The following is a 17,520-nucleotide window of genomic DNA, read 5'->3' as shown; positions in this document are numbered from 1 at the left end:
AGCAGCTTGCTGAGTATAACGTGGTCGAGCTAGTGGTGTGGGCACACAAGCAGCCAGCTCTCAGGAGCAGAAACCAAAGTAATACCTACAGAAGAGGGAAAACAAACCAACACAGTAGCGTAGGGCAAGGATATCAAGTTTGGAAGTTATATTCTTTTATTATACTTTGTCGCTGTCTCCAGCGTTAGCGAGGTAGCGCAAGGAAGCAGACAAAAGAATGGCCCAACCCACCCACATACACATGTATATACATACATGTCCACACACGCACATATACATACCTATACATCTCACGTATACATATATACATACACTCAGACATATACATATATACACATGTACATAATTCATACTGTCTGCCCTTATTCATTCCTGTCACCATCCCGCCACACATGAAATGACAGCCCCCTTCCCTGCATGTGCGCTAGGTAGCACTAGGAAAAGACAACAAAGGCCACATTCGTTCACTCTCAGTCTCTAGCTGTCATGTATAATGCACCAAAACCACAGCTCCCTTTCCACATCCAGGCCCCACAAAACTTTCCATGGTTTACCCCAGATGCTTCACATGCCCTGGTTCAATCCATTGACAGCAAGACTACCCCAGTATACCACATCGTTCCAATTCACTCTATTCCTTGCACGCCTTTCACCCTCCTGCATGTTGAGGCCCCGATCACTCAAAATCTTTTTCACTCCATCTTTCCACCTCCAATTTGGTCTCCCACTTCTCCTTGTTCCCTCCACCTCTGAAACAACAGCCAGGATTGAACCCAGGACCCCTGTGCCACAGGCGGAAATGCTACTGCTAGGCTATGGGCCTATAAAGGCTGACTGCTTTTGACTCAACTCTGTCAAGTAAGGATGCAGAGATAGAGCCACCCCAAATGTAAAAGAAGTACCCCATACAAGGACGAATCAATCCCTTGTATAAATGGAGCAACTGTTCAGAAGAAAAGTTTCAACATCTAACCAGGACACCCAGTTTCTTAGAGGCAGACTTAGCTATTCCTGTAATGTGGGGTTTCCAAGAAAGAGTGAATGCCACAGTAGCACCAAGTATGTTTGCTGAGTCAAGAGGTGGAATTACAGAACCATCAAAAGACAGGCGAGAGTTGCGAGGAATTTTCAAGAGAGACATGCATCCAACCTGCTTTTGAATGTTTCTGTGGATGTTCTATGCATGGTTCTACTTCCTCCTGGAGCTGCACTGAACATATGCTCAAGTTCTGGAGCAACTAGGTCTAGAGCTGTGCTGTGTGAGAAAGAGGGATATCTTGCTTGACTTGTTGTGGATTAATCATTCATCGAATTTCAACAATGATGACAGCAATGACAGCTGATGGGAAAATTGAAGGGTTTCATGATGGAAACTATGTTAGCAAGTTTCCAGATATTTGGAATTTCCTTGTGTAGTTTGAAATAGGTGAAAATATCTGTGTGTGCTCAGACTGCAACTGGGTCTAAGAATTTTATGTAGAAGTTTGGTTTGTTATCTGGGCAAATAGTAGGGGAGTTCTTATTTGTATTCACATAATCTGAATGTCAGTGGGTGTGAATCATGAGCAAGCTGTTGTTTCTGGGTGGAGTCTCTGTACTTTCATGACTGTTCTGTTTAAGGGTGTGACTAGTGTGTTAACAAAGTCCCCCTGTTGGCATTTACATCACAAGTGAAAAGCAACCTTTGGTGAGGTTCTATTTTCATCAGCTGGCCAAAGAGTACACTTTAAAGGAGTCTATCCTGTCCCTGCTACTGAGTGTAGCTACAGGAATGTAGGAGCTCCTGGATCACTGACAAAGGTGTCTTGAGTTCATAAAATATTGATAATAATTTGTTTGTAGTTAAATTGCGAGTAGTGCTTCATGAGTATGTTTGTGAGTACTCTGTGAGAAATGTTTTAGTTTTGGTTTACAAGTACTTCATGTGTGGGGGCCTTGGTGATATGGGAATCATGGATTTTCATTATTGTTTTCCAAAGATGGTTGCTACTGGTTTTGCAGACCACACTATCAAGGAAGATGTGCCTATTTGCTGTCTGATTTCTAGTAACAAAGTTAGTACACAGTACATATATAAACACCCACAATACCAAAAGGATCATGAAAAAAAATCAAAATACCTTTAAATAATCGAGGAATCTCCAGTCCCATTTGTGCATATTTTTCCGGACCAATCCTACAAATGTTTCAATTTCTGTAGCTGTGATATGGATCTCCAGTAGTTTGCGGTTGTTATGAAGAAGCGCTGTGATGGTCTCTTCAGCCAAAATGTCTATCCCAATTTGTTTTTGCATGAAACCAAAGTGTTGTGCAATATGCTCCTGAAAAATGCGAGTGGCTTAGAAAACATCTATAATCATAATAATGAACAATAGAGGTGAAAGTTTGGAACTGAAGGAAGGATTAAAAGGCAGCATAATCCTTTTGACCCTGAACTATGCCAGCAATCAATGTGTGGGTGAGGCAGAATGAAAAGAGAGTTACCTGGATTAGAGGAGTGCAACTTGACAACCACTGAATTTCAGGCTCACTGGGCCGCCACCACAAAACCTTCCAATAACCAGGCAGGTAGTACAAGTTATATAACCCCCTGGTCAGTGGCTGCCTACCATCTACTATATATACATAAGCAGTTACATTAATTTTATGGAGTTTCTTCAGAATAACAATGTGGTATAGAGGTGCAACATGCCAGTGAAGGGTTGAATCAGGCATACGTGGCAGTTGAGGTAAATCATGGAGTAGTCTTTGAGGCTTGATTGTATACAGTAGATTCCAGTTTTAGTATATCAAACTTGACATTTACAGACAATGTTTAATAATGAGGATATTGTTCATCTGCCCTTGACATTACCTTGAGAAGACAGGAAAAGCAATTAGGTGTAAACCATAAATCAACTATTCACTGTATTCAATGTCTGTATGGAACTTAGCATACAGGTATCCCATTCAGTGCAACATCATAATATAAATGAGTCCATACAACAACATTGTGGAATTATTACATTATGCAAACAAACCCTCAGACAGTAAAGAATAAAATTTGAGATCAAAAGACAAATTTCAAGCCCCAATAAGACAAATCTATCTCAACTGAAAAATAGAGTTGACCTGTGTCTCATCTGACGTGTACTGCTTATGCACTTCAAGACAATAAACCTACATGTCATCAGTAGGATCACAAAATTTTTCATCACCTTATCCTTCTGATTCAGGCTTGAGTAAAAACAAAATGGCATCTTTAACATCACACCTCAGTCAATAAACATGATTTTTGGCAATCATTAAAGTGACCAATGCAACATCAGTGTTAAAAGACTTTCCTCAGCTGGTGAATTTACCAAAAAGAATACTGAGGTGATGACAATTCTGAAACCTAATGACGAGTAATTTCTACCAGTAAGCACACAAGATCTAATCTTTATGATAAAAAACAGCGACATATCTCAAAAATATGTCCGAAGTTAAATGTGTTATAAACCGAAGTGAAAAATCCTTGGCTTTTGGATTAACTCTGTATGAAACCATAAATATTAAGCAAGAACCACTGAATCAGTGAATATTTGTTTCCATATGCAGTTGATTAGTTTTTGCTCTGTACAAGCAAGCGTCTCTGCAGTTATATGTCAGGGACAGAAAATTATTAATGCTTCAAGAGGCTTTCCTTTCTGATCCACAACAGAGATTAGCTGCATCAACAGTGAGCTGCCATCCCACCTATCTGCCCTAAAAGAACATGCATGCATGCTCATCTGGTTTAGACATCTGCATCAACAGTGTGTGGTAAAAGAAAGTGCTCATTTGTGTTAATGTCCATAATGGTTGATTATATAAACATTATGCTGATATATTGGAAGCACAGATCATTCATAAAATCTTTAGCTGAATTCAGAAGCTATCTGGGTATGACACAACCATTTCTTAGGCAATTTCTTCACCAAATAACAATTATTTCAGTCTATGATAAAAATTAATTTGCTAAGTATTTCTACTCATGATAGATGCTTAAACAAAAAAAATCTTTTGTAACATAGCTGATTTTCTTCCAAAACTTCCAATTTCCACATACAGCAATATTCATTATTTCCCTTCATCAGCCTTCATGCAATGAGTGTTCCTTAACCAGATGCATATCCAGGATGGCCAAAGGGAGCCACCCTGACCCAATTCCTGGATATGCACCTAGTTAAGAAACACTCATTGCTTATGATCTGATCATGACAATGAAGAATGGCTCAGAACAAGAGTAGTATGTAACAACACACTGCATCTCAGAGGACTTATCTGTTTTGAGTTATTTAGATATTAATTTATTAATAGTAGTAAAACTCTCATGAAACTGAACAGACCTATTCTACAAAAGTCTATTGTAAGACTGGTGACCAGATTTGAATGAAAATGTACTTATGATACTTGATATAAAACTGCTGACAGCAATAATCCCAGAAGGTTTTATTCATTGAAAAAAATCCATTTGCTTTTGCTAGTAGAGAATTTTTTTTATTTCAAACTTATGTCAATATCTTGAAAAAGTAGTGAAACTGACAAGGTTGTTTCATTAATCACTATTGTAAATCAATGAAACAGTTAACTATACACAAATATACATCTATATTTTGCTTCAAGGGATGAAAAGTATTAGGGTAATTGGAGAAATATACTGAACAAGCTTACTGCATACTGTATAGTTCTAGGAGGGGGAGGGGGAAGTGCTTCCCCCCCCGCCATATACACCTATTTCTAATCTAAATCAATTATATTCACTCTAAATAATTCCTTATACTTTTCTCATAGCAAGTTAATGCCTTCAATATGTTTAAAGATATTTTCACTGCATTCTATAAGCTTTTAATCTTTAAATACTCTAATCCATCTTACCTGGTTTTTTCTATAACCCTGTTGGGCAAGTCTCAGGAGTCTATAACACAGACGAAAAATGTTCTTGTAAGCAGAGTGTCGTGGGTCATTCAGTTCATCAATCCGGAGGAGAGGACCGTCACCTCCCTGAGTCTCAGTGAATGGTGCCCTAAGAATCTTAAAAATCTAGAACATAAAAAACAAAGTTAGAAACAAGTGATCCATTCTCTTATAAATTAAAAAGTCAACAATACTAATTGACTTTTATCCCTGAAAATGAGAAAAATCTGTGTGGTTAGCGTACCCAACTACAAAGCACATGGTACAAGGTTCAAATCCTTGCTGTTGGAGGGCATTATATATTGCATGAAAGTGCACATTCATATGCACTACATCTGTGTTAGTGTGTATGTGTATACTGGAGAGAGGGGTGAGTATGCAGTCTGTTGAGGATGAGAGGGCCTGGAAAAGAAGTCAGCTGTTCTTCATCGATGATACAGCTCTGGTGGCTGAATCGAGTGAGGAAATGCAGAAGATGGTGATTGAGTTTTGAAAAGTGTGTGAAAGGAGGAAGTTGAAAGTAAATGTGAATAAGAGCAAGGTTATTAGGTTCACTGGGGTTGAGGGACAAGGTAACTGGGATGTAAGTTTGAATGAAGAAAACCTGAATGAAAGTGAGGTATTTTACATATCTGGGAGTAGACTTTGCAGTAAATGGAACCATGGAAGCGGAAGTGAGTTACAGAGTGGGGAAGGAGGTGAAGGTTCAAGGAGCGATGAAGAATGTGTGGAAGGATGGAACATTATCTCGGAGAGCAAAAATAGGTATGTTTGAAGGAATAGTAGTTCCAACAATATTATATGGTTGCAAGGTGTGGATTATAGATAAGGTTGCACAGAGGAGGGTGGATGTGTTGGAGAAAATTACTCACCTGCTTTAAGATACTCTGTTCTCTGAGAAGCTTCTGACGGTCTCGGTTAGGATTAGTGACTTCCAGAGCCAATGCCAATGATTCACTCTTGTTTTGTTCATGTTCCTTCTCAGCAGTGAAATATACAAGATCTAAAAGCAACAGCATTAACGACCTGAAAAAAAAAAAATCTATACAAGATTTTTACTGTCAAAGAAACTGCTATTTGGATTGAGGCAATGGAAAAATTTGATAAATGAAATTTCACATATAAGTAATTATCTAATGACAACACAATCTTAGCAGTGTTAAAGAACACAAGTTGTAAACTGACAGAAAATTTCCACACTTTGAAAGAAGAGGCTTCAGGACATGAAAAGGAATCCTTGTCCAATACAGCAAGAGAACTCATACATGGAAAACTCAAACGTTGCATCAAAAATACCAGTATTCCCTAAAATTTTCTTTCATGGCCAGCCAATCAGTGCCTTCAAAAACAAAAGAAACAAAAGTTTATTCTCTAATATCAGTCTCATTGGTAGATAACTGTAAGGAATATACCACACATAGAGAAGCCAAGGGAACCAACATCACAAACCTAGGGAGGGGAGAAGAAACTAGGAATGGTAGAAGTGGAAAAAGCAAGAGAGTAAAGCAAGGAGTAATAGTTACAAATTAGGAGTAAAAAACAGTAGTAGTAATGGCAGAAGCAGTGGCAACAGGGGCAGAAGCATAAACAGCAGTAGCATGAGCCCATTTTCACTCTCTGATACAAATATTAATCCCATAGAAAAAAAAGATTTTCTGCATTCAAAATATTTTGAAGGGCACAAGTTTCTGTTAACCAAAAAACAATTACCACATTGCATCATCCACTCATTTAACCACCTAGGATATGATACTTTTCAAAGATTCAGACACTAAAACGAACTTTTGTTCAACCATGATTTACAACACTATTTTTAGGGATTCATGCCATACTAGGAGCTTCAAGCACCACTGTTTTGATACTAAAAAGAAACAATTCTTCACACTGGGAGAATTGTAGCCTAAATTTTGTATCTTTTGATTTTATGCTATCTTACCATACACTACAAGATGGTACCAGCTATGTTTTGTACATAAATACAGCTAAATGCCTGCCTACTCTGAGCAAATAATTGGATTTTAAACTAACTGGCTTGTCTTTCATTCTCAAAAGACTAGATATGTGTATGAATGAGAAGCCATGAAGGATGAAAGGCAAAAACTGAGCTAACTAGAACCTCTGGATAACAACCAAGAAGATGTACACAAAACAGTTCAAAAGAAGTTGTAAGTGGCATTTGGTACCTGAAGAATTGATTAGCAGTGTCTGCAACAGAAATAAATACAAGAGTAGAAAGAGAGGAAGAATACAGAAGGATCAATAATAAAGCTGATCAATGATACAAACATCAAAGAAGCTGAATGTTCTAAAAATCTAATATAGTGAAAAAAAGTAAAGCAGAGTAAAGAACTTAAGGGCTTGAGTGAAAACAGGAAACAAGATGATGGATATGAATAAGAAAAAAGTGTACAATTCTGAAAAGAGAACCAAAAACATTCATGGGACGAGTAGGCTTTTTTTGGAGAAGGTAAGCTAGCACAGAAAAGTCAATGGAAAAAAAAGGGTATCTTCCGATATGAAAAACAAATGTCAGAGACAGGTTAGAAAGAACTTCAAAAAAATCTTTGAAATCCTTGGAAATAATGATACATGATGCTCATGCAAACAAACATGTTGCATTATTAGCAATGGCAAATGAAGCATAACATCAATAACTATATTCCATCAATGACAATAAAATATATTCATGTTTTCTTTATCTTTAACTCCTGAGGTAAAGAACAAGAATTATTGGCATAGGATATCCTATTACTTAACATGGCAATAGAAATATATGATGGTATCCAGTATTTTACAAGATACGAACAGATAATCATATGCATTTTCATCTTTAAATGTTATTCAACTTAAGGACCTTAAAAACAAAAAATGGTGGACCTGATGGGTAATGGAAAAAAAATCAATGCAGACGAGGAAAATAAGAATAATATCTATATAACCACAAGATGGATCATCATTTTGGTCTTAAAAAAATATAAGTGCATCAGTAAGAGTCATGCCATCTACCTACAAAAACATTTTGCCATTAATGCTGAGTGAATATGTAGCAATCACTGCAAATACTGCCTGTTCAACAAAAGCCTATCAAATGTTTCCATGTGCACTACCCCCTATCTACCTACCTAATCTATCCATTTATCACAATCACTTCATTCCCAATTGAATGAGGTGGATCAGGTACACACAACCTGTACATCAATTATGAGTAGCTCAATGCCTAGCAAAAGCAAAGTTACCTAAAAATACTGTGGCCTTGCCATATACATATCCATTATTATGCTACAATGACAAAAAAGAGAAATAAGTCTAATAAGGTTTGTGCTACATAATGAAAACAAATTCAGTTTCTTACCTTCTCTCAGCTTGTGTTATAGACCCTTTTTCTAGTTTCTTCGCATGTTTGGCTAAAACTTCACTGGCATCATGGGCAAAATCTAGATCTCTCACTTCTTTGGCATGAACTGGAACTAATGAGAAAGCTTCCTTATCCTCTTTGATGGGGGCACAACCAACCTGTTTTAAAAGCATTAATCTTTCTTTTCCCATTGCTAACATCACCATTACAGATACTATTCCTATCATCATCCTTGTTACAATTAACATATTAGTATAATCTTCATCAATATAATCACACTTGTGTTATTAATACACTTCAAAAATTTGGTACCCATGAATATCCAATAATACTACAAGGGGATACCCTAATTACTTTATTTACCTTATACAAAGAGTGTGAAAGGAGACAGCTGAAAGTAAATGTGAATAAGAGCAAGGGTTGAGGGACAAGTTAGTTGGGATGTAAGTTTGAATGGAGAAAAATTGGAGGAAGTGAAGTGTTTTAGATATCTGGGAGTAGACTTACCAGCAAATAGAACCATGGAAGTGGAAGTGTCACAGAGTGAGGAAGGGGGAAAAGGTTCTGGGAGTGATGAAGAATGTGTGGAAAGAGAGAACGTTATCTCAGAGAGCAAAAATGGGTATGTTTGAAGAGACAGTAACTCCAACAATGTTATATGGTTGTGAGGCGTGGGCTATAGATAGGGTTGTATGGAGAACGGTGGATGTGTTGGAAATGAAAAGTTTGAGGACAATATGTGGTGTGAGATGGTTTGATTAAGTAAGTAATGAAAGGGTGAGAGATATTTGTGGTAATAAAAAGAATGTGGTTGAGAGAGCAGAAAAGGATGCATTGAAATGGTTTGGACATAGAGAGAGAATGAGCGAGAAAAGGTTGACAAAGAGATTAATTGTGTCAGAGGTGCAGGGTATAAGGAGGAGCAGGAGACCAAATTGGAGGTGGAAGGATGGAGTGAAAAAGATTTTGAGTGATCGGGGCCTGAACATACAGGAGAGCGAGAGGCATGCAAGGAATAAAGTGAATTGGAACGATGTTGTATACTGGGGTTGACATGCTGTCAATGGACTGTATCAGGACATGTGAAACATCTGGGGTAAATCATGGAAAGGTCTGTGGGAGCTGTGGTTTTGGTGCATTACACATGACAGCTAGAGACAGTGTGAATGAACGTGGCCATTTTTTTGTCAGTTTTCCAGGCACTACTTTGCTGATCTAGAGGGTGGCGATGCTGTTTCCTGTGGGGTGGGGTGGATGAAGTTACTGTCCAACAGTCACTTGTTTATCAAAGGGCTTCCTAGCTAAAGCTCTTCATTGTATATCAATTGACTGATATATTTCTTTCTTGTATCTCCCCTGATGATGTGATTATTACATAAAAGTGCACTTGGGAACTTATCATGTTTCATTTTCCCATTTAACCCCCTTCTCTGTTCCTTCTTTTGGAAAATTAAAAACGAGAGGGGAGGATTTCCAGCTCCCCGCTCTCTCCCCTTTTAGTCGCCTTCTATGACACGCAGGGAATATGTGGGAAGTATTCTTTCTCCTCTGTCCCCTGGGATATATATATATATATATATATATATATATATATATATATATATATATATATATATATAATTTTAATTTTCCAAAAGAGGGAACAGAGAATCGGGCCAGGTGAGGGTATTCCCTCAAAGGCCCAGTCCTCTGTTCTAAACGCTACCTCGCTAATGCGGGAAATGGCGAATAGTTTGAAAGAAAAAGAAAAGAAATATATATATATATATATATATATATATATATTTTTTCTTTCTTTCAAATTATTCGTCATTTCCTGCATTAGCAAGGTAGCATTAAGAACAGAGGACTGGGCCTAGGGGAGAAAGAATACTTCCCACGTATTCCCTGCGTGTCGTAGAAGGCGACTAAAAGGGGAGGGAGCGGGGGGCTGAAATCCTCCCCTCTCATTATTTTTTTTTTATTTTTCCAAAAGAAGGAACAGAGAAGGGGGCCAGGTGAGGATATTCCCTCAAAGGCCCAGTTCTCTGTTCTTAACGCTACCTCGCTAACGCGGGAAATGGCAAATAGTTTGAAAGAAAGAAAGAAATATATATATATATATATATATATATATATATATATATATATATATATATATATATATATATATATATAGAGCATCAGATTGGGGAAGAGCAGTGTGGTTTCAGAAGTGGTAGAGGATGTGTGGATCAGGTGTTTGCTTTGAAGAATGTATGTGAGAAATACTTAGAAAAGCAAATGGATTTGTATGTAGCATTTATGGATCTGGAGAAGGCATATGATAGAGTTGATAGAGATGCTCTCTGGAAGGGATTAAGAATATATGGTGTGGGAGGCAAGTTGTTAGAAGCAGTGAAAAGTTTTTATCGAGGATGTAAGGCATGTGTACGTGTAGGAAGAGAGGAAAGTGATTGGTTCTCAGTGAATGTAGGTTTGCGGCAGGGGTGTGTGATGTCTCCATGGTTGTTTAATTTGTTTATGGATGGGGTTGTTAGGGAGGTGAATGCAAGAGTCTTGGAAAGAGGGGCAAGGATGAAGTCTGTTGGGGATGAGAGAGCTTGGGAAGTGAGTCAGTTGTTGTTCGCTGATGATACAGTGCTGGTGGCTGATTCATGTGAGAAACTGCAGAAGCTGGTGACTGAGTTTGGTAAAGTGTGTGAAAGAAGAAAGTTAAGAGTAAATGTGAATAAGAGCAAGGTTATTAGGTAAAGTAGGGTTGAGGGTCAAGTCAATTGGGAGGTGAGTTTGAATGGAGAAAAACTGGAGGAAGTGAAGTGTTTTAGATATCTGGGAGTGGATCTGGCAGCGGATGGAAACATGGAAGTGGAAGTGGATCATAGGGTGGGGGAGGGGGCGAAAATTCTGGGAGCCTTGAAGAATGTGTGGAAGTCGAGAACATTATCTCGGAAAGCAAAAATGGGTATGTTTGAAGGAATAGTGGTTCCAACAATGTTGTATGGTTGCGAGGCGTGGACTATGGATAGAGTTGTGCGCAGGAGGATGGATGTGCTGGAAATGAGATGTTTGAGGACAATGTGTGGTGTGAGGTGGTTTGATCGAGTAAGTAACGTAAGGGTAAGAGAGATGTGTGGAAATAAAAAGAGCGTGGTTGAGAGAGCAGAAGAGGGTGTTTTGAAATGGTTTGGTCACATGGAGAGAATGAGTGAGGAAAGATTGACCAAGAGGATATATGTGTCGGAGGTGGAGGGAACGAGGAGAAGAGGGAGACCAAATTGGAGGTGGAAAGATGGAGTGAAAAAGATTTTGTGTGATCGGGGCCTGAACATGCAGGAGGGTGAAAGGAGGGCAAGGAATAGAGTGAATTGGAGCGATGTGGTATACCGGGGTTGACGTGCTGTCAGTGGATTGAATCAAGGCATGTGAAGCGTCTGGGGTAAACCATGGAAAGCTGTGTAGGTATGTATATTTGCGTGTGTGGACGTATGTATATACATGTGTATGGGGGTGGGTTGGGCCATTTCTTTCGTCTGTTTCCTTGCGCTACCTCGCAAACGCGGGAGACAGCGACAAAGCAGAAAAAAAAAAAAAAAAAAAATATATATATATATATTTTTTTTTTTTTTTTTTTTTTTTTTATACTTTGTCGCTGTCTCCCGCGTTTGCGAGGTAGCGCAAGGAAACAGACGAAAGAAATGGCCCAACCCCCCCCCCCCCATACACATGTACATACACACGTCCACACACGCAAATATACATACCTACACAGCTTTCCATGGTTTACCCCAGACGCTTCACATGCCTTGCTTCAATCCACTGACAGCACGTCAACCCCTGTATACCACATGACTCCAATTCACTCTATTTCTTGCCCTCCTTTCACCCTCCTGCATGTTCAGGCCCCGATCACACAAAATCTTTTTCACTCCATCTTTCCACCTCCAATTTGGTCTCCCTCTTCTCCTCGTTCCCTCCACCTCCGACACATATATCCTCTTGGTCAATCTCTCCTCACTCATTCTCTCCATGTGCCCAAACCATTTCAAAACACCCTCTTCTGCTCTCTCGACCACGCTCTTTTTATTTCCACACATCTCTCTTACCCTTACGTTACTTACTCGATCAAACCACCTCACACCACACATTGTCCTCAAACATCTCATTTCCAGCACATCCATCCTCCTGCGCACATCTCTATCCATAGCCCACGCCTCGCAACCATACAGCATTGTTGGAACCACTATTCCCTCAAACATACCCATTTTTGCTTTCCGAGATAATGTTCTCGACTTCCACACATTTTTCAAGGCTCCCAAAATTTTCGCCCCCTCCCCCACCCTATGATCCACTTCCGCTTCCATGGTTCCATCCGCTGACAGATCCACTCCCAGATATCTAAAACACTTCACTTCCTCCAGTTTTTCTCCATTCAAACTCACCTCCCAATTGACTTGACCCTCACCCCTACTGTACCTAATAACCTTGCTCTTATTCACATTTACTCTCAACTTTCTTCTTCCACACACTTTACCAAACTCAGTCACCAGCTTCTGCAGTTTCTCACATGAATCAGCCACCAGCGCTGTATCATCAGCGAACAACAATTGACTCACTTCCCAAGCTCTCTCATCCCCAACAGACTTCATACTTGCCCCTCTTTCCAGGACTCTTGCATTTACCTCCTTTACAACCCCATCCATAAACAAATTAAACAACCATGGAGACATCACACACCCCTGCCGCAAACCTACATTCACTGAGAACCAATCACTTTCCTCTCTTCCTACACGTACACATGCCTTACATCCTCGATAAAAACTTTTCACTGCTTCTAACAACTTGCCTCCCACACCATATATTCTTAATACCTTCCACAGAGCATCTCTATCAACTCTATCATATGCCTTCTCCAGATCCATAAATGCTACATACAAATCCATTTGCTTTTCTAAGTATTTCTCACATACATTCTTCAAAGCAAACACCTGATCCACACATCCTCTACCACTTCTGAAACCGCACTGCTCTTCCCCAATCTGATGCTCTGTACATGCCTTCACCCTCTCAATCAATACCCTCCCATATAATTTACCAGGAATACTCAACAAACTTATACCTCTGTAATTTGAGCACTCACTCTTATCCCCTTTGCCTTTGTACAATGGCACTATGCACGCATTCCGCCAATCCTCAGGCACCTCACCATGAGTCATACATACATTAAATAACCTTACCAACCAGTCAACAATACAGTCACCCCCTTTCTTAATAAATTCCACTGCAATACCATCCAAACCTGCTGCCTTGCCGGCTTTCATCTTCCGCAAAGCTTTTACTACCTCTTCTCTGTTTACCAAATCATTTTCCCTAACCCTATCCCCTATCCCTGGGGATAGGGGAGAAAGAATACTTCCCACGTATTCCCTGCGTGTCGTAGAAGGCGACTAAAAGGGGAGGGAGCGGGTGGCTGGAAATCCTCCCCTCTCGTTTTTTTTTTTTTTTTTTTTTTGATTTTCCAAAAGAAGGAACAGAGAAGGGGGCCAGGTGAGGATTTTCCCTCTAAGGCCCAGTCCTCTGTTCTTAGCGCTACCTCGCAAACGCGGGAAATGGCGAATAGTATGAAAAAAAAAAAAAATATATATATATATATAGAATGTAAGAAAGTAAATTCTCGATTAATATGGGTAAAATTGAAAGTTGATGGAGAGAGGTGGGTGATTATTGGTGCATATGCACCTGGGCATGAGAAGAAAGATCATGAGAGGCAAGTGTTTTGGGAGCAGCTAAATGAGTGTGTTAGCGGTTTTGATGCACGAGACCGGGTTATAGTGATGGGTGATTTGAATGCAAAGGTGAGTAATGTGGCAGTTGAGGGAATAATTGGTATGCATGGGGTGTTCAGTGTTGTAAATGGAAATGGTGAAGAGCTTGTAGATTTATGTGCTGAAAAAGGACTGATGATTGGGAATACCTGGTTTAAAAAGCGAGATATACATAAGTATACTTATGTAAGTAGGAGAGATGGCCAGAGAGCGTTATTGGATTACGTGTTAATTGACAGGCGTGCGAAAGAGAGACTTTTGGATGTTAATGTGCTGAGAGGTGCAACTGGAGGGATGTCTGATCATTATCTTGTGGAGGCTAAGGTGAAGATTAGTATGGGTTTTCAGAAAAGAGGAGTGAATGTTGGGGTGAAGAAGGTGGTGAGAGTAAGTGAGCTTGGGAAGGAGACCTGTGTGGGGAAGTACCAGGAGAGACTGTGTACAGAATGGAAAAAGGTGAGAACAATGGAAGTAAGGGGAGTCGGGGAGGAATGGGATGTATTTAGGGAATCAGTGATGGATTGCGCAAAAGATGCTTGTGGCATGAGAAGAGTGGGAGGTGGGCTGTTTAGAAAGGGTAGTGTGTGGTGGGATGAAGAAGTAAGAGTATTAGTGAAAGAGAAGAGAGAGGCATTTGGACGATTTTTGCAGGGAAAAAATGCAATTGAGTGGGAGAAGTATAAAAGAAAGAGACAGGAGGTCAAGAGAAAGGTGCAAGAGGTGAAAAAAAGGGCAAATGAGAGTTGGGGTGAGAGACTATCAGTAAATTTTAGGGAGAATAAAAAGATGTTCTGGAAGGAGGTAAATAGGGTGCGTAAGACAAGGGAGCAAATGGGAACTTCAGTGAAGGGCGTAAATGGGGAGGTGATAACAAGTAGCGGTGATGTGAGAAGGAGATGGAATGAGTATTTTGAAGGTTTGTTGAATGTGTCTGATGACAGAGTGGCAGATATAGGGTGTTTTGGTCGAGGTGGTGTGCAAAGTGAGAGGGTTAGGGAAAATGATTTGGTAAACAGAGAAGAGGTAGTAAAAGCTTTGCGGAAGATGAAAGCCGGCAAGGCAGCAGGTTTGGATGGTATTGCAGTGGAATTTATTAAGAAAGGGGGTGACTGTATTGTTGACTGGTTGGTAAGGTTATTTAATGTATGTATGACTCATGGTGAGGTGCCTGAGGATTGGCGGAATGCGTGCATAGTGCCATTGTACAAAGGCAAAGGGGATAAGAGTGAGTGCTCAAATTACAGAGGTATAAGTTTGTTGAGTATTCCTGGTAAATTATATGGGAGGGTATTGATTGAGAGGGTGAAGGCATGTACAGAGCATCAGATTGGGGAAGAGCAGTGCGGTTTCAGAAGTGGTAGAGGATGTGTGGATCAGGTGTTTGCTTTGAAGAATGTATGTGAGAAATACTTAGAAAAGCAAAGGGATTTGTATGTAGCATTTATGGATCTGGAGAAGGCATATGATAGAGTTGATAGAGATGCTCTGTGGAAGGTATTAAGAATATATGGTGTGGGAGGCAAGTTGTTAGAAGCAGTGAAAAGTTTTTATCGAGGATGTAAGGCATGTGTACGTGTAGGAAGAGAGGAAAGTGATTGGTTCTCAGTGAATGTAGGTTTGCGGCAGGGGTGTGTGATGTCTCCATGGTTGTTTAATTTGTTTATGGATGGGGTTGTAAAGGGAGGTAAATGCAAGAGTCCTGGAAAGAGGGGCAAGTATGAAGTCTGTTGGGGATGAGAGAGCTTGGGAAGTGAGTCAGTTGTTGTTCGCTGATGATACAGCGCTGGTGGCTGATTCATGTGAGAAACTGCAGAAGCTGGTGACTGAGTTTGGTAAAGTGTGTGGAAGAAGAAAGTTGAGAGTAAATGTGAATAAGAGCAAGGTTATTAGGTACAGGTAGGGTTGAGGGTCAAGTCAATTGGGAGGTGAGTTTGAATGGAGAAAAACTGGAGGAAGTGAAGTGTTTTAGATATCTGGGAGTGGATCTGTCAGCGGATGGAACCATGGAAGCGGAAGTGGATCATAGGGTGGGGGAGGGGGCGAAAATTCTGGGAGCCTTGAAGAATGTGTGGAAGTCGAGAACATTATCTCGGAAAGCAAAAATGGGTATGTTTGAGGAATAGTGGTTCCAACAATGCTGTATGGTTGCGAGGCGTGGACTATGGATAGAGTTGTGCGCAGGAGGATGGATGTGCTGGAAATGAGATGTTTGAGGACAATGTGTGGTGTGAGGTGGTTTGATCGAGTAAGTAACGTAAGGGTAAGAGAGATGTGTGGAAATAAAAAGAGCGTGGTTGAGAGAGCAGAAGTGGGTGTTTTGAAATGGTTTGGTCACATGGAGAGAATGAGTGAGGAGAGATTGACCAAGAGGATATATGTGTCGGAGGTGGAGGGAACGAGGAGAAGAGGGAGACCAAATTGGAGGTGGAAAGATGGAGTGAAAAAGATTTTGTGTGATCGGGGCCTGAACATGCAGGAGGGTGAAAGGAGGGCAAGGAATAGAGTGAATTGGAGCGATGTGGTATACAGGGGTTGACGTGCTGTCAGTGGATTGAAGCAAGGCATGTGAAGCGTCTGGGGTAAACCATGGAAAGCTGTGTAGGTATGTATATTTGCGTGTGTGGACGTGTGTATGTACATGTGTATGGGGGGGGGTGGGCCATTTCTTTCGTCTGTTTCCTTGCGCTACCTCGCAAACGCGGGAGACAGCGACAAAGTAAAAAAAAAAAAAAAAAAAAAAATATATATATATATATATATATATATATATATATATATCCCTGGGGATATGGGAGAAAGAATACTTCCCACGTATTCCCTGCGTGTTGTAGAAGGCGACTAAAAGGGGAGGGAGCGGGGGGCTGGAAATCCTCCCCCTCGTTTTTTTTAATTTTCCAAAAGAAGGAACAGAGTAGGGCCAGGTGAGGATATTCCACAAAGGCCCAGTCCTCTGTTCTAAACGCTACCTCGCTAACGCGGGAAATGGCGAATAGTTTAAAAGAAAAGAAATATATATATATATATATATATATATATATATATATATATATATATATATATTTTTTTTTTTTTATACTTTGTCGCTGTCTCCCGCGTTTGCGAGGTAGCGCAAGGAAACAGACGAAAGAAATGGCCCAACCCTCCCCCATACACATGTATATACATACGTCCACACACGCAAATATACAAACCTACACAGCTTTTTTTTTTTTTATACTTTGTCGCTGTCTCCCACGTTTGCGAGGTAGCGATATACAATATATATATATATATATATATATATATATATATATATATATATATATATATATATATATATATATATATCCCTGGGGATAGGGGATTAAGAATACTTCCCACGTATTCCCTGCGTGTCGTAGAAGGCGACTAAAAGGGGAGGGAGCGGGGGGCTGGAAATCCTGCCCTCTCATTTTTTTTTTAATT

General features: G+C 39.9%; 1 protein-coding gene across 1 annotated transcript in view; it reads right to left on the bottom strand.

Annotated features, from left to right (window-relative positions):
* Itpr (Inositol 1,4,5,-trisphosphate receptor) overlaps nt 1-17,520 on the bottom strand; it is a 266,291-nt gene that overhangs the window by 208,408 nt on the left and 40,363 nt on the right. Inside the window, exons 11-14 of the mRNA XM_071662011.1 lie at nt 8,270-8,430; nt 5,790-5,943; nt 4,879-5,043; nt 2,121-2,321 (exon numbers count right to left, since the gene is read on the bottom strand). Of these exons, the coding sequence (XP_071518112.1) occupies nt 2,121-2,321; nt 4,879-5,043; nt 5,790-5,943; nt 8,270-8,430 (681 nt within the window). The remainder of the gene's footprint in view (nt 1-2,120; nt 2,322-4,878; nt 5,044-5,789; nt 5,944-8,269; nt 8,431-17,520) is intronic.

The sequence above is a fragment of the Panulirus ornatus genome, chromosome 5 (genome assembly GCF_036320965.1).
Source record: "Panulirus ornatus isolate Po-2019 chromosome 5, ASM3632096v1, whole genome shotgun sequence".
Taxonomy (NCBI): domain Eukaryota; kingdom Metazoa; phylum Arthropoda; class Malacostraca; order Decapoda; family Palinuridae; genus Panulirus; species Panulirus ornatus.
The sequence above is the reverse complement of the archived record's forward strand: the minus strand, read 5'-3'. Positions and strand labels throughout refer to the sequence as shown.